The following is a 26,748-nucleotide window of genomic DNA, read 5'->3' on the forward strand; positions in this document are numbered from 1 at the left end:
GACTGTGGACGGAGTGGGGAAGGTGAGGTAATCACCCTTGGTAGAATTTCTCAGTCCCCAGAGAGAAAGTTCTGGAAAAGTACATAGGTATTCCATTGCAGCTTTGGTGCAATACACATGTGTGAACTCTGTGGGGCTGACAGGAACAACTTCTGAATCAAGAACCATCACCGGAGCCCCCACGATTCACGCTGCCAGACTCACTTAAGGCCCTCGCACACAGAAGAGCGCTTGAGGGGCAGAAAGTAGCAGAGCACCTGCCTAGCACGCGAGGAAAGCTCAGCCCTGGGAAGAGCACTGGAGAGGAGAGGGCTGGGGCGTGGCTCAGTGGTAGAGCACTTGCCTAGAAAGCAGAGGGCCTTGAGTTCAAAACCCAGTGCCGTTCCTCCCCGCATCCCCCCCAAAACCCCACAAGACAAGTCCTCCCTCTGGATGGAGGAATGAGACAGGTCTTCTGGTCTGTATTAATTCACACACACTCCTCCCATGAATGTGGCCTTGAGCGTGGTTAGCACAGGAGGCTTGAGACGCCACGTTGTACGTACGGTGGTTTGAGTGTGACCCATTCCCATGTCTGGACCTTAACCCCGCAAGGCCGTCCTTGGGTGCTGGGGGAGTGCCCTCAGGACTGGATTAATGCCTGTCCCCCAGGGGTTCTTCTTGGTTTAGTGACTACTTGTCTTGTGTAGTCTTGTTGTCTTGTGTTAGAAAGCGAGTCCACCCCTCCTGCTTTGTCCCCTTTCCATGTACCCAGTTGCCCTTCGGCTTTCAATCATGAGTGGAAGGAGCATGGGCTCCTCGCCAGACGTGGCTGTCTAACCTGCAACCTCCCAGCTTCCCAAACTAAGAGCCCACATAGCAGCTTTTCAAACAAAATGCCTCGCTCGGGGCACTGTGTTATAGAAACGGCAGACAGTCTGAGACATGCTCCATCACGACCTTGGTCTAGACTGCACTGACTGTCCTCTGGGAATACTAAGATGCCCCTCCCCCCTCATGGGGCCTGAACTCTGGCCTGGGCGCTGTCCCTCAGCTCTTCAGCTTAAGGCAAGTGCTCTACCACTTGAGCCACAGCACCACTTCCAGTTTTCTGAGTGGTTTATTGGAGATAAGAGTGTCATGGACTTTCCTGTCCGGGCTGGTTAACCACAATCCTCAGATCTCAGCTTCCTGAGTAGCTAGGATGACAGGCATGAGCACCAACGCCCGGCTCAGATGCCTTCTCTGAAGCAGCCCATGCTACCAACCTTCACTGGAAATCCAGTTCCCCCAGCCCTCCCAGGGAGAAACGACATGGGAGGGCACTTGGTAGTGACGTGTGTTTTGCTTTATTGAAATTCATTCTTACAAAAGGTCTGATGTATTTTAGGCCAGGCCTAATTTCCTTTAGTCCCTGAAATACAGGTTCATGGTCATTTCCATGTCCTCTTAGGTAGATATGTAAACTAGTCGACTTTTATTCTTTAAGATTCAAACACTTTTCAACACTGTTTTTATCTGACATAAAGCAACATGTGTTGTGCCAAGAGAAAACTCCACCACGTAAGAAAGCTGCATGGGCTTCGTTCTTGGAGTAACTAGATTGTGTACCGAAACTGGGACTGTTCATTGATAACTTTCCACCTTTAGTGGTTTTGTTTTCTTTAGCACAAACTTGCAATGTGCTAAGCTATTTTTTAAAGAGTGCTATGTTGATAAATGCATACATAGGGGGCTCTGGAAGACGCCTGAGTACATGCGTGCTATGTAGACACAGCAGTCAGTCAAAAGGAAAGTCTCTGATCGTTAGGACAGTGGTGAGTGAAAAGCATATTGGCAACAAAGGAGATTGGCTTAGTGGTGAGCCACAACCTTTGCTGGACTTCGCTTGGAGGGCCCAGGTCTCCCTGTCCCTGGGCAAGAAGAGGATAGGACAGGTGACCTGACCCCAATAGGACAAGTGATCACCTGCCCCAAGCCTGACCGTGAGTTCATGACCCCCCTGACCCCCCTGCCATCATTACCTCCCCAGTGTGAGAACACACCAGGCCCAGCTCAACCTCCTTTTTGTATAAACAACAGAAAATGATCTCTCTGTCCCCACAATGAGGGGAGGGGTGCTGATCAGAAACATATGGAGGCCCATGGTCCTTCACTCCCAGGGGGCCCAAGGACTCCTGGCTGGCTTCTACCCCTTTAGGATCCATCAGGACTTGTGTTCCCAGACCCCAGGGGCACACCTTAGGGGGCCTGGAAGGTGCACTATCTCTGCCTTCCAACACAACTCTGAGACACAGGCCACTAATCTGTACAGTTCAATGAACAAGCATTGAACTCAGCCTTCCACGGAACCCACCCAAGCCGCTCTCCTATACGGACACTTGACCTGGAAGTCCTGTGTCTGGCACTCACATAGAGCGTGAGTGTTTAGAGGACGCACCGTTCTCATCGCCCATGTCTCTTGCCCAAGGGTGTCGCTCAGGGACAAACTACGGTTCAGGTAGGAGTTGAGTGTCAATCATTCTGTCTTCTGACTTGGAGGCCAGGCAAACGGGCCAGCTGTGTGTTATGTGGGGGCGGGGCCGCACCCTGCCTGCCTGACATGACTCGTAGCAACACAGCAAAGTGGACAAAGGGTTGTAGCACCCAAGATACTATTTAGCACAACATGGTAGTTATTCAATTAAGCTAGCTTCACTCCCTTTCTCCAGCTCCGGCTGGATTTCCGCACTCCCCTCTGGCTCCTCCTCTCTGTCCCGGCCCCAAACTAACATAGCCTGAAGAGGCAGAGTTACAGAGGAGAAATGGAGCCACTCAGGACTTCCTCTTCTTGAGGAGGCATGTATTGAAACTCTTGGCCTAACTGAGGCTTGGGAATTCATCTGGAGTAAGTGATCATAATACCTCCTATCCCCACCGCTCCCTCTCCCTCCGCTGTCTTCTGGCCATCCGTCTGTAACCAGAAGATCAAAGGCAGCATGGACACTGAAGAGCACTGGATGGCGGCTCACAGCGGAGCCAGCTGGTGTCCCAGCTGGCCAGGGAGCCCTGGTGGCAGGGACGGGCAGGCAGTGGACCCCAGAGAGCACTTGCGATCTAGGGGCTGGAAGGAGGGAGAGAGAGAGAGAGGCCGCCACAGTCCTGGGAGAGGGCTCTGGGGGCGGCGCAGAGGCACGCCCAGGTGCTCCCCAGCCGTCCCCCTGACCCACGGCCCGTGGCAGGGCTCATCTCAGTGTCTGTTGCACGTCACGCCAGCATCCTCGGCATGTCCACAGTTTGTCACCCCCCACTTGGAGAAGCTGCAGCGGAAGATGGTGTCCTCCGTGCCCTTGCAGGCCACGTCATCCATCCAGATCCTTCCGGTGCCTGTGGAGACAGGTCAGCAGCGCCTCTCAGCAGGGATGCAGGAAGTGGGGGAAGAGAGAACCCTCCCGTGACTCTCCTCAGCCCGTGTCCGCCACTGGCCCGGCAGGCACTGTCACCTGCCACGTGGGGGCTTCCGTCTGCCCTTCCCATCCCCACAAGAACCCATCCTCACGTCTAGCCCAGTTCCTTGTGAGCGGGATAATAGTAACAATTGCTTGTGATGATAGGGCGTTCTGCGTCAGGCATCTTATACAGTTCTCTCCATGGCACTTTGCAGTGGGAACTAATGAACCCATTTTATAGGTGGAAAACAGAGGCTCAGAGAGCAAGGGGTGAAAGGTCACTCAGCGTATAGCTGGCAGAATCAGATCTCAGACTCTTGCTGCCTCCCAGCCTCCCATTTTGTGAGAGATCCTTCTTAGTTTTTGAGGTATGGTAGTTTTTTTTTGTTTTGTTTTTTGGGGTCCAGTCATGGGGCCTGAACTCTGGGCCTGGGCGCTGTCCCTCAGCTCTTCAGCTCAAGGCTAGCACTCTACTGCTTGAGCCACAGCGCCACTTCCAGCTTTTTTCTGTTTGCTTATGTGGTGCTGAGGAATCGAACCCAGGGCCTCATGCATGCAAGGCAAGTACTCTACCATGAGCCAGCTTCCCAGCCCCGAGGTATGGTAGTTTTTTCCACTAAAAATATCTTTTAGTAGTTGTACTAAGGGGTTTCAATTCAGCATATCAGTTTATGAGTTCAATACATTTTGATCAATGTCACCCCTTTGAGATATGGTATCTGGAAGCTGATAAAGACCGAATCAAGACCTAGCCAGACACATCCTGGATTGCCCCAGTGCCCCAGAGCCCAGCTGGTTAGCACAGGCTTCCTTTCAAATTGTATGGGTTTTAAACTAGATAGTCCCATGCTATGAGCCCAGAACAGGGTTCTAAAGTAACAAGGCATCCCACAATTTAACATTAGAACATGATAGATATTCAAGGATTGGCAAGGACCTCCCTAAGCCATAATTAGTCCCCCAATCAGTAGCTTCACCTGCAGCCAGCCCTGCTCACTCGGCTCTGAAGGAGACCCACCATCGGTCTGGAGGGAGCCACACACGGAGGGTCTGGTGCTCTAATTGGCCTCCCAGGATGGCAGCTAAGCCCTGAATGGCATAAATTGGCACTGAGGTCCCCTGAGGAGCACCAGGGCATAGAGGCAGTTGGCTGAGCCCCCACAAGCCAATGGGGAGGGCTAGGGGAGTAGAGGAGGAAGTGGACTGTGTAGGAACTAGGCACTGATGGGCACTGGTGGCTCTCTGGCTCCGCTTGGCCCCTTTGCCTGGAGTGGGTTCAGGAGTCCTCTGGAAGAACAACTGAGCTCCAAGATGCCCACCGAGGCTGTAACCTTGCCACTGGGTCCGCAGTGCTTGTTAGAAATGCAGAGGTGAGGGGCCCTGCTAAGCCTCACTGAGCCAGAATCTGCACGCCCAGGCTGGGCCTTGCCGCTGGAGATGCTCAGGCCAGAGACAGAGGCGGAGCTTTGCCCCGGGGCCACAGAGTGGTCACTCCCCAGTCCCAGCGCCCCCTGGAGGTGAGTGGGACTACTTCAGTTTTCAATCTGAGAGGGGTGGCTCAGAATGGGGGGCTTCCAGTACTAAAGCCTGGTAAATTCTGGGCAAACTGGAGCAGTGGGTCACCCCAGCACCTCCATTGGTTAGGTTTTTAGCTTAGGACCACAATGTATTTGAAGGTCATCAACTGAGTTCCAACATCCAAGAGGGTATGAGCCTTAGCAAGCCAATAGGCTGATGCTTCCTGTGTGGGAGTGCTTTCGTTTCCCTACCTTCAAGCACCAACTCTCCAGCTTTGTCTCCCAGCAGCTAAACACCTTCTCCCTCTTTTCTGGTGGAATTGTTGGGACTTTGCAACCCTTAAATGCTGTCACTCCTTTTCTCTAGACTTGCTAGGTAAAATAATCCCTTTTCAAAGATGTCAAGCGGACATCTAAGCCCCAGAGGTATTGACTGAGTCTGCGGCACCAATATGGTGGCTCAGATGTGTTCTGTCTGTGGAGATACTGTCACAGGATGGCCGGGCGGGGAAGCTGGAGCAGAGTAGGGAGGAGATGCCCCTGGCCGCCATTATCCAGGACCCGACTTCACTCAAGCCTCTCCCTGGCTCCCACACAATACGCCCTTTGAAGCACAGTAATAACTCGCAGATTAAACATCTCCTGGAAAACACATCAATTCGCAAATTACCCAGGAAAAGGCCTGGGGCTCAGGAGCTCTGTGGGATTAGTCACACCCAAAGCAAATAAAGAGGCAAATAAAAGAGACTAACAAATAAGGAACAGGCCCAGGTTACAAGGCCCAAATGCTCACATATAGAATCTGGAAACTCCAAGCTCTTGCTGGTGTTTAGCCAGGAAGTTCTGGCCTATGTCCAGCCATGAAAAGGCCAATAAACTGGGAAGACTCATTCAATGAGCAGCCTGGACTATCTAGTAACAAGACATAATCGGGTATCCCCAAAGGGCTGAGGAGCTGGCCAGCACCTCTATCCTCATCCTTTGGCTCAGAAAGCTCGGAAGTGCCCTGGAGACCCAGACGCTGATCATCTCTGAGCTTGTGAGCTGACCTGATGGCGAACAGAAGATGCGTGGCACGCATCCTCCCTCCTTGAGAGGACTTGATTGCCAGCTTAAGAGAAATAACCAGGGTAGAAGAGTAGACTGGCTGGAGAAGGGTCTCTCACACTTGAATGCTCATCTGCATGGCATGGCTCATCCTAACCAGCTCTCCTAGGTGGGGTCAGCAGAGTGGGTAAAAGCCTGGACATCTGAGCCGCTTTTTCTCGGCCTTGCCATTTGTTTGCTGTTCACCCAACTTCTCTGTCCCTCTGTCTTCTCATTGAGACACTGGGGATGATGTGTATTTCCTGCCTGGCCCATGAGCTGCGTGAGTGTTTGCCAACAGCAACATGAAGAAAGCATATTTGCAGGGATCTGGAGAGCTGTCCAGCGGGTGTTATGGGGCTGGGAACGAGGGTGAGTTGGGGAAGTTGACTGGGGAGGAGATTTACATTCAAGGAAAGGAAGACTATCCGCAGCCAGAATCATCGAAGGGACGCCGGTGCGTTCAGCACAGCCTGCACCGCGCGGAGGCTGGGGGTCACTGCAGAATCGCCAGGCCAGGCCGGGGACCCGCAGACCCCTCCGCCTCCCCGCAGGCCTCACCTTGCCCGAAGCGCGCCGTGCGGTGCGCCTCCTCTGCGCTGCGGAAGCCCAGCATGCGGCACACCACGTCCGCGTCCTTCTTGTCCCAGCCGTCGTCACACACGGTGCCCCAGCGCCGCTCGTGGTACACCTCCACGCGGCCCTCGTGCGGGCCCGAGCCGTTCACCAGGCGGATGCTCATGGCGTCCAGGCCACCTGTGGGGCGGCACTGTCACTCTCCGGCTGACACCCCGGCGTTCTCGCTCTCTGACTCGAGGGCTGGGGTCCCAGCCGTGAGCTCAGGGGAGGTCGCTCCTGTTCTAGGCCGCCTTGCATGGGGAGGCCGAGAACAGAGCCGCAGGGCGGGGTCTGTGCGGAGAATGACAGGAGGATGTTAGGGGTTCTGGAGCAGGCTGGGCGGCATTCAGGTCATGGGAACTGGAAAAGGCTGAATGTGAGCCTGGACTTAGCCTCTCTGCCTAAGTCTCTCCATTCCTCAACTCACCTAGATAGCTAAATGACTGACAGTGTGTCAGAACAGCGGATATAACCATCCCACAAAGGCTCCACCGTCTCGGAGCTCACAGTCTAGCAGGGGAAACTAACAGAAGGCTAGTAAACATGTAATGATAAGTGCACACCTGGCAACTGAAGAAGGGAGCAGAGAGAGAGAGAGAGAGAGAGAGAGAGAGAGAGAGAGGTCATCTTTGAAGATGGACCTGGACAGAGAGTGAGGGGAGGGGAGGAAGATTATGGATTCCTTCACTCTGAAAACCTCCTGTCTGTACACTGGCCCAACTTTTCTTCTCCTTTTAAACTCAAGTTGGAAAGCCTTCCCTGGTCCACACACCTCGCCAGGACCCCTCTACTAGACATAATTATTCCTTTGCATCATAATCGCCTTGTATTCTCTCACGATATCAGGACCACATGCGCGCTCCGGTGCCTGGCACCCTGAGATGTCCACTCCGCAAATGAAGGCGTGCAGGTGTGGCCGAACTCACTAGGCAATAAAGACCCTGATATGGGCCTGTCTAGTGGACACAATCGCAAGTCTAGACTTGGGGCAGCAGGGGGGTGGGGTGGGTGATCAAGTGAAGAGTCCACCATCAGGATGTCACCGTGCTCTGGCACCCTCTTGATGACATCACAGTCCCTTTGACCACCCTTTGGCTTCTCTGAATGAGCAAACAGGAACGTGGCCTGTCATGATTCAATACATGCCGGAGGAAGTCCGGACGATGTCACTTTGGATGTTGACATTCTGAAATTCCCAGGAGGTTTCAATGTACATAGAAGCAACAGAAGAATATTTGGAAACAAGACAATTTCCACAAAAAAAAATTGGAAACATGTGGTAACCATAAATATGGGACTCAGCATCACTGGCAAGGATGTCTCTGGCCTGTGGCCCAAATAATCCTCCTGCATCAGGCAAAGTCCTAGCTCTCGAGCAGTGCCCCCCTCCCTCAAGCTAGCACACTGACTTCAGGGGCTAAAAAGAGCTGGAGGAGTACTGGGGGGAAGGGGCCACTAGAGATGGGGTTTGGCAGGGCTGGAAGAGATGTGACGCCACTCATCAAATATCGGAGCTTGTTCCATGCTAGCCAGCCGGTCCCCAAGGGGTCAACTTTTACTCTGGAAACCTTATCACCCTCCCTTGAACTCATTCAAACCAGATGGCATGTTTCATCTTTACAGAATTTTCTAGAATGCAGCCATCGCTGTGTGTCTTACATTTGTTCCCCCCCCAACCCCTTTAATGAAATCCCTTTTAACAAAGTTGCTACCCACTTGGGAAAGCATAGGCTAACTTTTAACCAATTTGTGACATAGACTGTCCCAATTCAGGGGCTCAAGACAGTCTAAAGGGCTATTCCTCGAACCCTGTCCCCAGCCTGCTTCACCCCTGCAGAACTAGCATTCAGGAGTCCCTTTCCTAGGCGCAAGGGTTTGAGCCCTCCCTTGCTCTGCAGCATACGTGGAGACTTGGGGCAAATCACCCAACACAGCTACTCCAGCTCTCTAGGCGGAGCCAGACGTCATGAATTGCTCCAGGTTTGGGTTTCTGTGGGTAGAAGGTTTCAACGCAGCTTTTTGCCAGGAATTTCTGCCCCCGGGCAAAATTTTTCCACTAAGCAAACACCCTATACTTCATGCGTCAGACACGGTGTCTGAGGAGGCCTCGGCTGCTTGTGACAGCTCCTCCTCCCACACCTCCTTCTAGTCCAAGGACCTCCTTCCTCAGCTGCCCAACTGCAGAAGGTCTCTGAAGGGCAGGTGGGGAATCTGGAATTAGGGAGGTGACAGGAAATGGAAGGCAGAGTTCTGGATTACATGAAGCACAGGCACTCCTAGGCCCATAGCAAGAAGAGATGGTCCAGTCCAAGGGCACGGATGTACCATGAGCAAGGCAATCATGCTCGGGAGACTGCAGCCTCAGCCCTTAATAGCTGCTCTCTGCTGACTGCAGGCCTGGAAAGTCCTTCCCAAATAGTCCTAGGCTAGCCATGTCCCCACCGCCCATGTAGAGATCTGATGTGAATTTGGGGAGATCACCCTGAGTGAAGAGAATGTCACACTCTTCCTCTTGGTCTGCTCCCCTGACCTGGACTAGAGACCACCTGTCCACGTGACCACAGCTGGCCAGTGGAGAGGACAGTACTGACCACAAGGCTGGTCCCACCCAACTCTGTCGACACAGGAATGGCCACCTGCAGCCTTCCAACTCTTAGCTGAAAACCCAGGGCTAATGGAAAGGCCAGTTGGGGGCTACTGACCAGAGTTCTGGAGACTGAAAGGTAAGGGCTGAGGTTTGAAGCCAGCCCAGCAGGAAAGTCTGTGAGACTCTTATTTCCAATAAACCAGCAAAAAGCTGAAAGTAGAGATGTGGCTCAAGTGGTAGAGCACTAGAGTAGAGTAGAAAAGCTAAGGGCACAGGACAAGGGGCGGTTCATCCCAATCTCCACCCACAGGTCTTCTCCTAGCAACCTATGCCCATTCCTAGCAGAGACATGGAGGTATCGAGGGAGCCAGTTCTCAGTTCCTCTTTTCCCAGCTCCCTCAGGATTGTCCAGGACCCTTCAGTTGAGAGAGGAAGGGTAACTTTTATAAAAAGAAACAAGACAACATCCTCAAATCAAAGCTAAGCACAAAAGCATCAGTGGTTGTTTTTTTCTGTGAGGCTTAAGAAGGCTGGTGCTGGTAGCTCACGCTCACAATCCTAACTACTCAGGAGGCTGAGATCTGAGGATTGAGGTTCAAAGCCAGCCCTGGCAGGAAAGCCCATGAGACTCTTATCTCCAATATAACTACCAGAAAATCAGAAGTGATGCTGTGGCTCAGAGTGTAGAGCACTAGCCTTGAGCAGAAGAGCTCAGGGACAGTGCCCAGGCCTTGAGTTCAAGCACCACGACTGATGAAAGAAGGAGGAGGAGGAGGAGGAGGAGGAGGAGGAGGAGGAGGGAACAGATGCGTGGAACTCAGCTCTTGCAAGCCAAAGAGACAATCTTTTCATGCCATAAGTTTTCTGGGGCATCAGTGGTTCTTATCTCTGCTTTCTACCTGGCTCTCCGACCTACTGAACTGACCTGGCCCATTACCCAGGGTGCAACTGGCATGGATGGATGGCCCTTGTCCACATCCCTACAGTTCACAGGGCCTATTTCCTCTCCCTGGCCTACTTAACTGGCCTTGCCCATTACCCAGGATGCAGCTGGGATGGATGCTTTGGCCCTGGTCCACACCCCTACAGCTGGCCCAGGTCTTCCAGAGCCTGACCTAGTTCCCCAGTAAAGAAGGTGGGAATGAGACACACGGGATCTGGGCATGGGCTGGGCGAGGAAGCTTTGCATTCTCCCAGGACCTTGCTGGTCATGACTTGTGTGAACTTAGTTGTGGGCTATAGATGTCCCATCACTTGTGCACAGAGCGATTTTAGTTAACAGTGACCCAATCCCTGGGCTTGTCCAATCATCACAACTGATGGAGAAACACAGAATTTGCCAACTGGCAGAGACTTGGGGATGACATAGTCTAAAGTTTTGTGTGGCATGTGAGGGAGCAGAGAGCCGGAGAGGCAAGGCGCTTTACGCAGGTCCCAGAGTGACTAGCCTGAACTTGACTTTCCACCTCTGGCCTAACTTTCCATCGCTACCTTCTTCTCTCCCCGAGCCCACTGCTCTTCCTGAGCTCTGAACAGAGTCCACTAATCTGCTTTACAATCTTGGTGACAATGGCTTTCTGTGGGAGCAATTATGTGAAAAGCAAGTGCTTTAACTTTGAAACTGGAACACATCAAATTCGCAGAAACAATTGATTTATCCTGAGTCTTCGGGAAGGACGGTCATGGCGGTGTGTTCCGTGAAGCATGACTTTGCTGAGCCTGGACCGGAAGAGGAGCATGCTGGGCCTCAGGTGGGAGGATGGACCAGCCTCAGCTCCGGAGGAAATCCAGTGATCCTGCCTTCTGTGCACTGACCTGGGGCGCTATGGATCTGGTAATTCTTTATATTCTCTTTATTGGTGCGTGTGCATTTGTTTTTCAATTACTCTTTCAGTAATCCACCTGGATGGATGGATGCCACCCCTGATGCCTTCTAGGATTGTTCCAGACACCAAGGACTTGCGCATACAGCACCATTGTCTTTGTCCTTGGGGGTCATCCTCATGTGGAGAATGCCCTCTACAGCATGTCACAGCCGACAGAGAACTTACAACTCCCAGAAAATGCCTCCAAGCAGAGACAAGAAATTGAGGTTAAGAGAGAGGAAGATGCTGAGCACCAGTGGCTCAGGCCTGTCATCCTAGCTACTCAGGAGGCTGAGATCTGAGGATTGCAGTTTGAAACCGACCAGGGTAGAAAATTTCCCATAAGACTCATCTCCAATTAACCATCCCAGAACTGGATGTGGCGCTGTGGCTCAAGTGGTAGAGAGCTAGCCTCGAGCACCAAGAGGCTCAGGGACAGCACCCAGGCCCTGAGTTCAAGGACCACAAATGACAAAGAGAGAGAGAAAGAAGGGTGGGGGGAGAAGAAGGAGGCGGAGGAAGAGGAGGAGGAAGAGGAAGAAGAACAGGAGGAGGAGGAGGGAAGAGGAGGAGCAGGAGGAAGAGGAGGAGGAGGTGGAAACAACAACAATAACCAGTAGCAGGAGCTGTTCTGGGAGGCCACCTGCTCCCTTCCTTCCCGTGCTGGCTGCTCTCTACACTAAATCACCATCCCAGGGGAGGCTGGTGTGAACCCAGGAGGCCATGGTAAGGCTTGAGTTCCCAGAGCTCTCTGCCTACAAGGGTTACATGTACACCGCCTATTTCCCTTGGGAAGAGAGTTGTGTCTTATTGGTCCACAGCCCTCACGGCTTAGCGTTCTCCACAGCTGGCCAGGAGCATTGAACATGCAGTTGGTGATGAGGGACTGGAAGGCAGCTGGAAGGTCGTGTGCCTTGGAGGATGGGAAGCAGCAGAAAGCCTTTCTGAATGCCCCAGGACTCCTGACCCTCCCTCCAAATCTACAGGGCCTGGTGAACCAGCTATGCAGATAGAGGGGTAGAGTATCTTATCTCTTCTTTAGACACAGAATGCCATAAGAAAACCCAAGGCCATGCCACTAAGCACTTCAGGATCAGAGGCAGACAACGTGGGTGCTGAGGTAAACCCCAAGTCCGTGGAGGGTTGGGCGTGATCAAGGAACATGGTTAGTGTTCTTTAAGTCTCAAAGACACAAGACACTGGCTTTCTCACTCCTGCCTGTCTTGCTGTCTGCATGGTTGAGATGATCAGTAAGGAAGGAAGGGTTTTCCCTTGGCCAGCTCCCTACAGCCTTCAATCAACTAGGCCTCCACCTTGACTAATAAAGACTGGAATGCTGACAGTGGTCAGAAACATCCCTATGCTCTGGGATCCCCTCAGAGCCTTTAGAAGCGCCCGCCTGGGAAAACTCAAGGCTTCTCCAGAAACCTGAAGACAGGATCCCCATATCTCAGCTGGAATGGCAGTAGCCAGTTACCAAATCCAATTACCAAATTCCCCCCGGAGCCTCTCTCCTGCCTTTTGTACCGTTTACTTCTCTGATGCTACTGAGCCGGCTCACAGCCCCGACAGCCCCTCCTTCTCCCTCACCTCCCTACAGACTGAGGTTGGGCTCGGTTCATGCCAGATAGGCTTCCTACAGGAATAGTTACTGCTGGGTGAATCTGTCCTTCCATTGTAACCAGTGCCAACTTTGTCTTTGCCCTCAGGTGGGTCAGGTTGTGGCATCTGACCAGCCAGTCCAGCAGTGCGCTGTGCCCACAGCCTGTGGTTCTTTCTCGCGATCGAAAGGCCCCGAAGGATAGGTTGGACTTAGGAATTCTGTCCAAGTCCATGTAATGAGAATTCTGGTGACCACCCAGACTCTCTCAAGAATATGGAAGGCACTGAGTAGAATAAGAGCAAGACAGATGCAAGTGGGGACCACGGAATCAACAGACCATGCTGGAGGAGGGACGCGAGAGCGATGAGCTTTACCTCTTAGGATAGGAGCCCCCAGAGTGGCTTTGGATTTCAACGACCTTCTCATTCCAGGTTCTGCAAGGCCCAACTGTATAATGGGTCCTGGGCCCCCAAAGTCTTCCCAGAACCCATTATTTGAGTCTCTTGTCCTTGCTACCAAGAAAACCTGAAGAGACCGCCTATGAGTGCCACATACCCACTTAAGGGTAGATGAGTGACCTGTGTCTGCCAGCTCTGGGGGTTTAGATGGAGGCTAAGGGAACCAAGGAACTTCCTACAGGGAAGAGAGCAGACAAGTGGACGGAGGCTCTCCTCTGGACTGGGAAGCGGGGCTGGGATCCCACGCCACTGCTGGCCAGTGCCATCTCTGGACCCATGGACAGAATGATGCTGGCAGGAACAACAGCACGCGTCAAGGACTTGCCCATCTAGGGTGGGCTGCCTTCCCCGTGAGCTCCCACTCCGCTGGCAGGCAGTCTGCCTGGCAGCACGGAGGAGCAGGGGTCAACTTGGAAGATCTCCCTGCTGCTGAGAACAGCTTGCCTGCCAACAGTCCTGGCAGAGTTGGGTGCCCCCAAAGCCTATCTTTTCAGAAGAACCATGCTACCAGGGGTTCATGCCTCCAATTGGATTAGCCGCAGTTGCACTTGCTCTCTCCTCCCCAGGCGAAGTTCCTGGCTCCTTAGCACACGAGGGGAGCCTCCGGCAGAAGCCTGGCTCCTGTTGTCAGCAACTTTCTACACAGTAATGCGAGCTGGATGTGACTTGTTAAGCAAGGTGGCTGTGGAATGGTCCAGGAATTCTATGCTAGGGTTGAGGCCACTCCCGGGCTCCCAGGGCAGACCTTTATAAATCTCTTAATATGTAGGGATGCTCCTCTCCAAGCAAATATTGCTTTGCTCGCTCTGGTTCATATCTATGTAGGAAAAGCAGGGCCCCAGACAAAGCAGGCTGGCTCTGACCCCAGATTCCCTGGCTTGGAATCCCTGAGCACCAGAGTAGGAAGCAGGCTTGGGTGCTGACCTTGACCTTGAGATCTCTGATCACTCAGTACCACATACGACAGATGTTCATCCTGTCTCTGGGGACGGGAGAGATTTCACAGAATCTCTTAGGAATCCATCCCAAGATGTGAGAACGCATCTGGTTCTGTTTACTGGCCACTGGCATCTATGGATGGCTCTGGTGTTTCTTCATCCAATGATTCCTTACCTTATTTATACTCCCTGCTTTGGGTTTTGTGGCTACTATTGTATGCTGGGAGAAAGATGGTATAGCTCTCTTTCTCCCAGAGCAACTAAGCCAGAGGCCTCACTACTCTACAGCCCAATGAATCTAGAAGGACCACAAAGTGATTAGCTCAGGCCTGGGCTAGCCTTGGAACTAGCTGCTACCAGCAGGCTTTGTCTGTGTCTGGCTCCAAGCTTTCCTCAAACCCAACCTGAGTGGGGGAACAGGGAAGTAATAGGCCCAGAACAGCCTTATGATTTGACGGTGTCACACAGCGCTGCGGGGTCATCAGAGAAGCATGCAGGCCTCTCTTTTCCTAACTGTAAGGTTGGCTGTCAGGAGGAATACCTCTAACACATGTCTAATAGGAATCCTCACCAAATGTGAGTCGCTCTTCGTCCCTTCCAATAGCCCCATGGGGTCACGGTACTTCCTGACCTGAACATACTTCCTGATGCAAAAGAGTCTTAGACTGGGGCTGGGAAGATGGCTCAGTGGTAGAGCGCTTGCCTTGCATGCATGAGGCCCTGGGTTCAATTCCTTAGCACCACATAAGCAGAAAAAGCTGGAAGTGTTGCTGTGGCTCAAGTGGTAGAGCACTCGCCTTGAATTGAAGAGCTGAAGGACAGCGCCCAGGCCCAGAGTTCAGGCCCCACCACCAACCAAAGAAAAAAAAACCCTTAGACTTAAAGGCCTGGTTCTCAGTCCTGACCGAGTACCAGGAGATAGAAAAATCAGCCATGCCAGGGGAGACATCGTTTTGAGCCATTCACAAGGAGTCTTTCTGCGGAGCCTCAGCACTAGCTGAGGGGCCTGATCTGGGATCAAGCTGGAGCTACCAGACTCTCCCATTGCTGGGCCTTGCAAGGCACAGAGGATCACCTCGTCTGGAAAGGCTTTCCCAATCCGTGCTTCCTGTCTCTGAGAAATAGTCCACTGCTCTTCCTTTCTGTGCCTCAATCATCCCCACTCCCATGCTAGGTGACGGTCATATTGAATGAGTGTCTTGGTGAATGAATGGCTGGATGGGACTCACACCACTTTGGAGGGCTCTAAGTATGGAACAGATCACTAAATAAACCAGAACCTGCCTCCGACGGCCCCAGGACCAGGGAACATTGCTTCTAGAGAAAAGGAGGAAAACCCAAGCCATGCCTGGAACAGTGCAGCCCTTGATGTTTGTTTTTCCTGTCTTCCAGTCCCCCTGGCCAGAGCAAAACAAGAAGGAAGAAAGAAGGTTATGGAGAATAGAAATAAACACGCAGGGCTGGGGAACCGGGCCGTACATTTCTGCAGCTGCAGAGCTGGCCCCCAGGGATAATGCGGAACATCTGCCCATTAAGGAAGTTGAACTTTCCTTCTCTTGTAAAGAAAGAACTCCCCATGCCCCCAGCCTGCCTGTAGCACCAGGACCTGAGCTACACACACCCACACCCCTGCCCCCCTTCCCCCCCTCCCCCCCAGCTTGGGTGACACTTCAAAACAGGAAATGTGATCCATATGAGAGCACAAGAGCCATCCCCAAAGCAAAAGACAGCATTTCTGGGCACTTTCCCAGAGGGCACCTTCGGGCTGGGGCTGGGCCCACCCGTGGGCTGTGGACATTCCCTTGGGTAAAATCCACTGGGAACTTCCTGTGGGACCTGGGATCCCCTCCAAGTATTCTCATTAGACAGCTCCCAGCTGGCCCCGCAGCCCTCCTCCAAGGTGATGCTACTGTCCCATTTTATAGGTGTGGAAGTTGGGCTCCAGGTCACACGACAACGTGCCCACAGCCATGTCTCTTCTGAGTGTGTCTCTCTGTGGTCACGCATGGGTGCTGGAGGCTTTGCTGGGTAGAGGAGCAGCAGAAATATCTGAGACGTCGCTGCTGGCGCCAGCTCACACCTTCATCTCCCCAGCTCTACTGCACAGTCTTTGGAACTGAGTTTCTGTCCCTCTGCTGTTGTTATTCCTGGCTGCCTGGCTCCTAGTAGCTGCTCACTAAAGATGTGTCTGGATCAAAGAATAAATGAAGTGCTTTCCAGCCCAGCCCAGAGTGGAGAGCTCATTCCACTGAGGGAAAGAAAGTGAATTGATAGTGATTGAACATGGTGGACATTACACACAGCAGACAGCGTGTGGCCCGTGAATGCCTTTCTTGTTCCAATAATGCTCTGGTTTCCATTCAAAACCCTATATCAGTAATGAATAATGCTTTGTGTGCAATCGGGAGTGACCAATCAAGTTCCACACTGGTGCATGATGGGACATGACCAATTGGTCTTACTGCTGTACTCATGCCCAGGGGTAGAGACCAAAGAAGGAGCTAAGTCATCACCTGGACCATCACTGCTCAGTGGCGTACCACGAGAATGAAGGAGGCATAAAGGCCACTTCCTCGGGGGCCCCTCTCAGTGGAGAGTCTATTCTGCTTTGGCCTCCAGTGAACTTGGTTTTCTACTGAATTTCACTCCTCCTCTGCCTCTCAGTTCTGTGCCTAATGGAGGAATGGATCCTTAGCCCGAGACCTCATTTACTGTGGCATCGGGCGGATGTCATTAAAAGCTGGAAGCTGCATTCATAGGAGTTGTGAGTGCACAGGTGAGCCCTCCCTTTTTCTTTTGCTCCTCCTGTTCCTTTCAAGAGGCAGAGAGAGGCCGGCTAGTCAAAGGCATTGAGGACAAGAAAGATGGGGAGGCCAGGACACTGTGGTGCTGGTGGCTTGATTAAGCAGGCCTGGGGCCTCGTAGCCGCGGAGGAGGCATGGACGTTGACGGACCCATGGCTACGTGTTCGGGTTCCGTGTCTAGGCTCAGTGACTCTCCTGGACGAGTCTTCCCCCAGTCTGCCTTGGACTCCCCCATCCCCATATTGTAAATCTTCAGAGGTGGGAACATCCCCGATCCAACTTGAGCTTTCCAACTCAGTAAATGACGGAAGCCACACACAGAGTCGTTCTGGAACGTTAGTCGGCTCCCAGTGGTATGGGACTCAGCCTCTCCCTGAGGGAGATGGCGGAGGGGATGGCAGCTATGTGGCAGACGAGCCAACCCTGAGTCAGCGAGGAAGCGGGGGAGGGGGGCAGGGGGGAGGGGCTGCGGGCACCCCCTGGCCACAACACCCACAAGACCTCCCCGCAAGGCCACAGCTCTGCCCGCCTCTCAGTTCTTTCTTCCATCTACAGCCTCCGAGCAGCTCCCTCATGTCCAGCCCAGGGGCTCTAAGTCCACCTGAAGCGGGCCCCAAGGCCCTGGCCAGGTGTTTTCCACGCACAGCTGTGAAGTTAAACGCCAGCCCACCTCTGGGTGAACCTGCGGCGCTCACACTGGGACAGAGCGCAGCAGCATCCATCGAGTCCCAAGCCTGTGTGAAGTGCTTTCTACACAGGCAGCTCAGTCACGCTAGCTTGAATGTCCAGTTCAACTTCATCACAACTCGGAACTTGTTTTGTTGAAAAGCCACATCAAAGGCCCACGCGTCGATTCTTTGGTGGTTTTCAAGGCATTGTTTTTGCGGAAAATTCCACCCTCACCTCGGTTTTCTTTTTTTCTTTTTTTTGGTCTGGTCGTGGAGCCTGAACTCTGGGCCTGGGTGCTGTCCTTCAGCTCTTCAGCTCAAGGCTAGCACTCTACCACTTGAGCCACCGGCTTTTTTCCCCTTGCTTATGTGGTGCTGAGGAATCAAACTCAGGGCCTCATGCATGCAAGGCAAGCGCTCTACCACTGAGCAACCTTCCCAGCCCTCACCTCGGTTTTCTAACAGGGCAAATCTTCGAAACAGCTGCGTAAGTGCTCGGAAGGATGGGCGCAGAGCCCTCGGGACGAGGTGGCAGCAGGCTGGTCTCGTGCACCATGGGGATTGCAGAAAATTGGTTGGCCCCACCAACAGGATGGAGTTGCTCCATCAGCTTACAGTGCTAAGCAGCAGACCCTTCCCAAGCCCTCTCCCGTCCCTGGCTGCTAACCCTGCACCTACATTCCAAATACCACTTCCTTCATTTTGTTCTCCAACTCGCCAGTCTTCTCAGGCTTTGCTCCTCGGTTCCTGCTTTTACTTAGCATGTATTTAGAACACAAATATCATCTGTTGTTTGATGACCTCTTAGCACTGCTCTATGAGGAAGAATGGCTTTACTTCTGGCCTGGGTCCAGACTCCTGTCTCTCTTTGTCTGGTCTGAGATGCTGAAAATACCCTTCCTTTGAGAGGAATTGAACATAACTAACTGAGCTACCTCTCAAGCAGCCCCACCCTCATTTGTCTACTTGGCTTGCTTACCTATTTGCTCATGTATGCTCGTGTGTATGGTACCGGGGGAGTGAATTCAGGGCCTTACACTTTCTAGACAAGCTCTCCACCATGTGAGTCATGACTCCAGCCTCACCCGGCTTCTTAAAGGGATCAGGCCTTCCAAGGCTTCAGGCCCTCTTGAATCTGTGTAAAGACACCAAGTGAAGCTAACATAGATGACTCAATTGAGCGCTGTCTGTGCACCACGAACTGAAGCTCCCTGGAAGGGGCCACTAGGTACTTTTGGGAAAAAAAGATTACCGGGTTTAAGCTTGGAAGGTTTAAGACAGAGTCTTGGCAAGCTGGAATGCCTTTAAAGATAGCAGCATGGAACAAGAGAGGAAAAAAGAAGTTGTAGCCAGGGAGACCAAGAGACTGGCCTCAGGGCCACACAGCCAGTGGGTCAGTATGGGACCTGGAGCTTAGGTTTGCTACTGTAACAGTGTGACAGAATAAGAAATCGAACTGCATTTGGTCCTCATGTCTTGCTCCTGGCCAGAGAGCCTCAAACTCTCATGACCAGCAACACAATGAGATCAGGGCATCTTCTCTTACAAGGCTGGGTTTTTGCCCTTGATTCCTGAAACTGTGCTCAGTATCTTTGTTATAGATCATCAGCCCCTTTCAATCACCCCTGTATGAGTGTATGGTAATGAGAGATTTTGGAAAGCTCCTACCTATCAGAGAGGGAGGGCAGTGTTGGCCAGCAGAAACAACCATGAAGGCTGGAACTTGCAGCTACTTCCCGAGGTCCAGCGGAGGGGAACTGGAGGCTCTGTACAATCGCTGCTGCTGCTTATGTAAGGAAGCTTCCATAAGAGCCCACTGGACAGGGTTGGCAGAGATTCTGCACTGCCAGATAGGAAGGTTCTGGCTTGGCCTGGAGAAGGAACATGGAAGCTAGGTGCCCTTCCCTATGCCTGGTCCTGTGCTTCACTTCCTCCTAGCTGCTCCTGAGTTGGGTCATTGGTAAGACACTGATCCCAGGGAAAGCTTGCTGGTGAGCAGACCTGAGGAACCAAATTAATGTGGGATCTGAAGTGGCAACAGCCAATCAGTCTGTGAGACTGAACACCACTCCGTCTGTGTGTGTGCATGTGCGAGGGGTGGCGGTGGGGTGGTATCTGAGTAATCTCCAGGCAGATAATGAAGGCTGGATACGACATAATATTACTGGAGAGTTGGTGGTGTGAGAAAGTGCACACTTAGTGTCAGAAACACATGAATGGGCCCAGGAGAAACAAGACCAGGGAAGGAGTGGGTGCAGAGGAACAGCATGAAGTTGGAGTGAGGACCGTCCCCAAGGAGAAGACCTGCCTGCTATGTCTAGGCCTCGGTTGAACATGGAAGGACATCAGAATGGCTGAGCTTCCAGGTCACCTCCAGTATCTCCTCTCTGAATACACCTGCCAATGGCTTTCTAGTACCAGAGGGTCAAAGCTAGCCTCTTGAACCCTGGCCATTTCTATAGACACTTGAACCTAGTTTTGTTTCTTATATCCCAAACTCTTACTATGCCAAACTATTTGGGATAATTAGAGCACACTTCCTGTCCCATGTATGGTGCCTGGGATAGTTTACCCTTACCCCCCCACCATGCATCTGTTGGACTCCAACTTTCCCTTGAGGTCTTGAGTCAAAAACACTTCATTGCCAGGTGGAGGCTGTGGTTCAAAGCCAGCCTGGTCAGGAAAGTCCATGAGACTCTTATCTCCAATTAACCACCAGAAAACTGGAGATGGCACTGTGGCTCAAAGTGGTAGAGTGCTAGCCTTGAGCAAAAGAGCTGAGGAACAGCGCCCAGGTCCTGAGTTCAAACCCCACGACCCACAAAAATAAAATCCCTCATTGATACTGTTCCCAACTCTACCATAGCCCTTTCTATAGTCCTTTGTAATCCTTGACAAGTCTCTCTTCAGGCTACACTTGAGTTCTTGGTGTTTTAGCTAACAGCCAACTAATGGTTGTTTAGAAATGACAAGCTGACGCTCTTCCTTAAATGCTTTCCTTCCCATCCACACATCTCTTTGCTTTTGAGTGAATCCTTCCTCCTCCCTGGCCTCTGTTCTAGCCCTTGCTCCCCTCAGAGCCTGCCTTGCTTACTTCCATCTTGTACACAAGGTGACCTCATTTGCTGTTTCCCCATTTTTCTTTCTGGTGTCTCCAATTCTGCTTCCATTTTTGCCTCAGAACAATTTTCCCATGTCCTTGTACATTTTCCAGTTAGTAGATATGAACTTTGCAAAGGAAATAGTTGAGAAACCTTCTCCCTGTCATCCTAGCTACTCAGGAGGCAGAGATCTGAGGATTGAGATTTGAAGACATCCCAGGCATACAAAATAGAGTCTCTTATCTCCAATTAGTGAGCAAAAAATATGTGGTTCAAGTAGTAGAGCAGCAGCCTTGATTGAAATTAAGCCAAGTGAGAGTTTGAGGCCCTGAGTTCAAAGTCCCAGTGCTGATACTAGGGGAAAAATACTTTCCATTCCCATATATACTTCCATGTTTGGCTCTTCTAGAGGATTACTAAGTCATCTAAAGACATGGAAAATGGATGAATAAAAGAATGCAAAAACTGAACAAATGCATGAGAGAAAAAAATACTGCAGCTATGCAGTGCCTCGGACCCCAGTATCTCCGTGAACTTGAACAACTAGGATCCTGTTACAGGACCAGGGATCCAGGCCCCAAACTTCCCTAAATACCAGAATACCCTTAAAGCATTTAAATTCGCTCAGCTTCCAATGTTCTCCACAAACACTGGCTTAGAATTTACCCCTGTATCAGGCTGTATGGTTTTCTTCCCATGTGAAACCAAATTGAGAAAAGACTTTGTTTTTTTAAAAAAACAATCTGAACTTTTATACCCTGTTTTAAATTCAAGCTCTGGGACTTAAACAAAACGGATTCCTTTACCTACCCCCTTTCTCTACAAAAATATTATTTATTTTTCTTGTAAGGGGACTATATTCCAGGGTAAATGTCTTTCTCTCTTGAGATGTGTTCTATAGAACTTTTTCCTTCCCTGGCCAAATTTCCAAAAGCCAAGCATCTAATGGCATGATGGATATCATTGGCTTGGTGGGGGCAGGGACCCCCAACTAAGCAGACATCGCGAGATCTGGATTCTAGACTCAGTGGGGTGAGCTCTGGATCTCTATGTCCAATAGACTGGCAAGGTGGGGTTTGGAAGAGGGAGAGGGTTGAATCAGAAACCCATCCAGACCCTAAAACTGTATAACTCCAGGTCAAAACAAGGGTCAACACTGCTAAGATTTTTTTGTTCAGGGTGCCGGTGGCTCATACCTGTAATCCTAGCTACGCAGGAGGCTGAGATCTGAGGCTTGCAGTGCAAGACCAGCCTGGGCTGGAAAGTCCGTGAGGCTCTTATCTCCAATAAACCACCAGAAAACCGGAAGTGGCGCTGCGGCTCAAGTGGTAGAGCACTAGCCTTGAGCTGAATTGCCGAGTGATTGTGCTCAGGTCCAGAGTTCAAGCTTCATGATCACCACCAATAACAACAAAAACAGTCTGGAGAGGTTTTTCTCTGTATTACTGAGCTCAAAGCAAAGCCAGGTGGTTAGCTGGTTTTTGTCACCAATACCTCCAATGTCATAACATCCCCTCCTGTTGGGACTTCAGGGGGGTTGGCACTACAGGTAGGCCCTAGAGCTGTTTGGGGAAAGTTATAAGCTTCAGGCAAAGCCCAGTGAACAGATGACAAGCAGCCAGGTGACCAGAGAGCTAGCAGCCAGGTTACTGGGCCTCCTGCCCCTGCTGGACCACGGGGAGGGTAGCTCTCTGGTAGGGCCACCCAGAGCTCCGTGAATGACTAAGAAAACCCCAGCAGTGGGCGCTGTGTGGGTCAGAATTTCCACAGTTCTCTGAAAGATGAGCCTCTCCTGCAGGCTGGCTTCTCAGGGAGATAGTTAACACCTCTGGGACTAGGAAGAGGGCTTTGCAAACAGCGGGAGCCTGAATGCTGCTTGGCTTTGGTGTGGCCAGCGGCAGCCCAGAAAGCAGAGGCCATGGGAAGGCAACAGACCTCGGGCCTGGCTGCTGTGATGCGGTCCCTAAGCTCTGGCTTTCCATCCGTGTCTAGAGCTATCTGTGAGGGGGACTTGCTCCACGGTCCAAGGCCGGCCTGCGTCCTCAGCCCAGCCCTCGCCTGGGGAAGTCAGTGTTCTCGGAGCCTCTGACGTTGGCGGACAGAGATGATGGCTCTGGTTTCGTGTTTCTACAGTTCCCTGTGTGCCTCTGCGGTCCTCCTCTCACTGTGGAAAACCTCCTGACGACCAGCAGCCTCTCCCGCTCCCTTCCCCTCTCAGCCTGTGGTCCAGCAAGGCCCCTTGTCCAGGGAGGCTATTTCTGAGGGTGAGGGAGGAGGAGCTCAGGGCTTGATGGAAGCGCCGGGCTTCCGCTCTGTGCCTGAGCTCTGGCCTCTGGTCAGGGTGTAGTCTCCTCAGAAAGGGAAGCAACCTCAGACCCCAGGGACGGACGTCCAGGCTGATGTCAGCTTCTGGCGGGGCAGTTGGCAGGCTCGGAGGCCAAGTGCATGGGCGTCCTTCCCCAGTCTCCCACCCATCCCCAGGGGAGCTGCACACCATCGGGCACTGTCTCCACCTCCCAGGCGGGGCCCCCAATTCCCTCCGTGACCAGAGAGCATCCTTTGTGGCGTGGTCACCCCGCTGGCTCTGAACCTGTTTCCATTCTCAAGTCAGCCGAAAGGATGGTGTGCAAGAACTCCTGACAAGACCCCTCTGGTATGTGGGCAGCGCTGCGATCTCTCTCTCTCTCTCTCTCTTTTTCTCAAAGGTCATCTTTCCACACACGTTCCTCCCTTCCTGCCCAATTCATCACTTGTTTATTTCTCCAAGCTAAATGCCATAATCCTTCTCAGCTCCTCCGGTGGTATTGCATCAGAAACAGTACACAAACCAGCAAGACAAGTCAGTGAGAGCTCCAAAGCCCACGAGCAGCGCCCGGTCCTTCAGGCAGGTCAGCGGCAGGCAGGGTCCAGCCCATGCCTCCACCCCGGCGTCTGTCCCGACTGTCCACAGGAGAGCCTGGGTGCGGGTGATGCTCCCCGGGCCCGTGTGCAGCGCCCAGCCCAGAGCCCAGAGGCCCTGTGGTCTCTCCAGCAGCCAGACTCCAGAGCCAACAGAACAATGGGTGGATGGTTGTTTTCTGTTTGAAATATGGCCAGGTGACTCTATTCATTCTTTCCCTGACAATCTCTCAACGTCTACAAAAAGTCCTTTGGGGAAAATATACCTTAGAAGTGCACGGCTGGGCAAGCTGGCTGACAGCCCTCACGGGAAGCCTCTCTAAAGAACGACTGTCCTTTCCCATGGCGACTGGGCCGCCGCAAATGAGGCACCAGCCTTGTGGGAGCCAAAGAGGGAAAGAGACGAGCCTCTGCCCTCCCTCCCCTCGCGCTGGGGTCGGCCTCTGCCCTCCCTCCCCTCACAACAGCTGGGGAAAGGTGTTTTCTTGAGGTCAGGGAGTTTCACAAGCACGCTGGATGATTGAGGAAGTATGCCTGAACCGCTGCATGACATGAAAGAGCAGCCAGCCTTCCCTGAGTCCTAACAAGGGCTTAGATACGGTAATAGGCATTTTCTATTGACTAACCCATTCACTTCTCACCACCACCCTATTCCCCTCACCTTTCTTTCCCTAGGCAATGATACAGAGGCCCAGAGATTAGACATAGCCAGTAGAGAGGGAGCTTCCAGACCCTTCCACAGGACCATAGGGTAGTAGTACCATCTCTAGAAGCGCAGCCTGTGCCCCTGGGGGGGGGAGTCTCTTAGTAACTCTTGCTGGGCCAGTGAGCCCTAAAATGGGAAGGAGACTCAAGGAGGCTCTGTGACACCTGAGCCCTACACATGGCCACCACACCCACATCCCAACCTCAGGTTGGATACATATAAGCTCTACCCCTTCCTCCCTTACCCCCCGCCCCGTGACCACACAGCAACCAGGGGCCCCAGTAGATCTTCCTCACCCGCATCTCTTGCTCTGTCTCCTCGCTCTCCTTTCTCTCCTTTTGGGCCTCGGTCACCTGGATCAGTGGAGGAAAACTGGCATTAGAAACAGAGGCAAATGCTAATCAGGAAATGTTACCTTGGAACCCAAGACTAGGAAACTCCTAGGCAGAAGATAGCAGTAATCAGTGGGCATAGCAGGGCAGGTAAGAGCTAGTGAATTATGACACCTGCTCTGGTCCCCTGAAGAAAGATGGTAGGCTCCACAGAGAAAGTCTCTTTCCATCCTCGTGAAAGCACAGAAGAACGGCATCCGCCATACAGCCTCCAAGACGAGAGGTACTCAGCAGAAGAAGATAAAGCAAGGGACTTTCTATCCAGCACACAGGCCTTTAGAAATTTGCACCAAGGTTTATTCTAATGGGCACGGGGGGGGGGGGGACTGGGCTTCAGTTATGGAGGGAGAGAGATGGGTCATATGTCAGACAGATTTTCCGGCAGGGGAAACTGTAAAATATGAGAATGAGTTTCCAGGGAATTGTGGAATTTTCTTCCCAGGATATGGTTAATAGAAGTAGAGCTGTTTCCCCAGCTGGCATCTCACCCCGCAAAGCAATGTAAAGTCCTGGCATCATTCAATGGGCATTAAAACGGCCAGGGAATTCTATGCCAAGGATTTCTAGAAAAGTATCTGGAAATTAAAGGCCCATGGCATGCTATGGGTGAAAACAGCAAGTCAGAAAACCTTGGAGAAAACCTAGTGAGATCCAAGGCTGTTTTTTTTTTCTTTTTAAACACAAACTAAAGCACACACACATGTGTGTGTACATTTATGTATATATGCATATGAATGTGCTTAGAGAAATATCTGGCAGGATACATTCCAGAGTCTACAGTGGTTATTCTAAGGCGTAAAGTTAAAGGGATCAAGGAAGAAAAGCCTTCCTTCTTACATGCCTGCATCATCTGGTTAAAAAAGAAAACAAGCATGTCCTACTTCTACAATGTTTAAAATTAAAAATTTCTCATGAGAACTATAAAAGAAAGGAAAACCCCAGCTTGATTCATCACCAACCAGAAAGTAGAGTAAGACTTCCCAGTGGTCCCAGGCCCAGGGTGGGAGCTGGCTAGCTTGTCATGGTCAGCAGTAATGAGTAGGAAGCCCAGGAAAGAGCGCTAGACATGTCCTCTCTTCTGCAGTGGTGATGGGAGGTCTGGCAGTCTTGAAAGGCAATGAGGGGGGGAGGGGTCTACCTCTGAAGCAGGTTACCCTAAAAATGGACACGGGACTCTCCATAGGAAGACAAACAAAGCAGAAGGAACTGTTGTTCTGTAAACCTGGGATGTGACCCGGGACGTGACCTTGAGCCGTTAACGCAGGGGGAATACAGAGTCTCGCAGAAGGAGAGGAATCTGGCCGTACTGGCCAGGGCGTCCGTTGTGGGTCCCCTGGCCTGTGTAGTCATGAGACACACCTCCCCAGCCCCCGCCGTTACACCTCTGGGCTGCAGCTTCTATTCACACCCTTCGGCATCTCACAAAGGTTTTAGAGTTGCAGGGCCATTCACACACACACACACACACACACACACACACACACGGAGTCATCATTCATGAAGGCCCACTCAGTGACTCAGCGGCCAAGGCAGGATGCCACCGCCCCTGGGGCCCCGCTGTGCTGCCCGCATGCTGCTCCCGCGTGCACGGAGAACTGCTGTTACCTTTGAACCCACGCATGCCCATTGGGCCTGTGGCCCCCAGCTTCCCGTCATCGCCCTTGGGACCAGGCAGTCCTGGGGTGCCCTTTTCCCCTGGCAGGCCTGGGGAGAGACAAAAGACACAGACTCAGAACTGTAAAGTCCCTTACAGGTCATTGTCTGCTTTGATGATGGATCGCAAATGTGTATCCTCAGTGGCTGTGGCTTCTAGAATCTTCTTAGGTACATTAAAGATGCAGCAAAAGCAGCATCTAATAGATCAGTAGTTGTTACCGCTGAGGCCCGTCCACACTGCTAGGCCCAGTTCTGTGGTGACAGATGGCGGTGGCCTGAGATCCATCCAGGTGTCTCCTTACCTTGGGCATGCTGGAGATTTGGAAGTTTTTGGAGTCTAGTCTACATGCTAGGTATAAAGAATCCCATCCCATCCTTACAGAGAACCTAGAGGTATTCCTTCACCTGTACTTCTCATGAGGTAATTAAACCCAGAGAGGTTAA

At 52.1% G+C, this 26,748-nt stretch overlaps 1 protein-coding gene across 1 annotated transcript in view; it reads right to left on the minus strand.

The window, feature by feature from the left end:
* Positions 1-1,322: 1,322 nt before the first annotated feature.
* Positions 1,323-26,748, minus strand: part of Scara5 (scavenger receptor class A, member 5) — a 78,659-nt gene continuing 53,233 nt past the window's right edge. Inside the window, exons 6-9 of the mRNA XM_013024224.1 lie at positions 26,254-26,352; positions 24,553-24,609; positions 6,572-6,766; positions 1,323-3,345 (exon numbers count right to left, since the gene is read on the minus strand). Coding sequence (XP_012879678.1) covers positions 3,209-3,345; positions 6,572-6,766; positions 24,553-24,609; positions 26,254-26,352 — 488 coding nt within the window. The 3' untranslated portion in view covers positions 1,323-3,208. The remainder of the gene's footprint in view (positions 3,346-6,571; positions 6,767-24,552; positions 24,610-26,253; positions 26,353-26,748) is intronic.

Source organism: Dipodomys ordii, unplaced genomic scaffold (genome assembly GCF_000151885.1).
Source record: "Dipodomys ordii isolate 6190 unplaced genomic scaffold, Dord_2.0 Scaffold74, whole genome shotgun sequence".
Taxonomy (NCBI): domain Eukaryota; kingdom Metazoa; phylum Chordata; class Mammalia; order Rodentia; family Heteromyidae; genus Dipodomys; species Dipodomys ordii.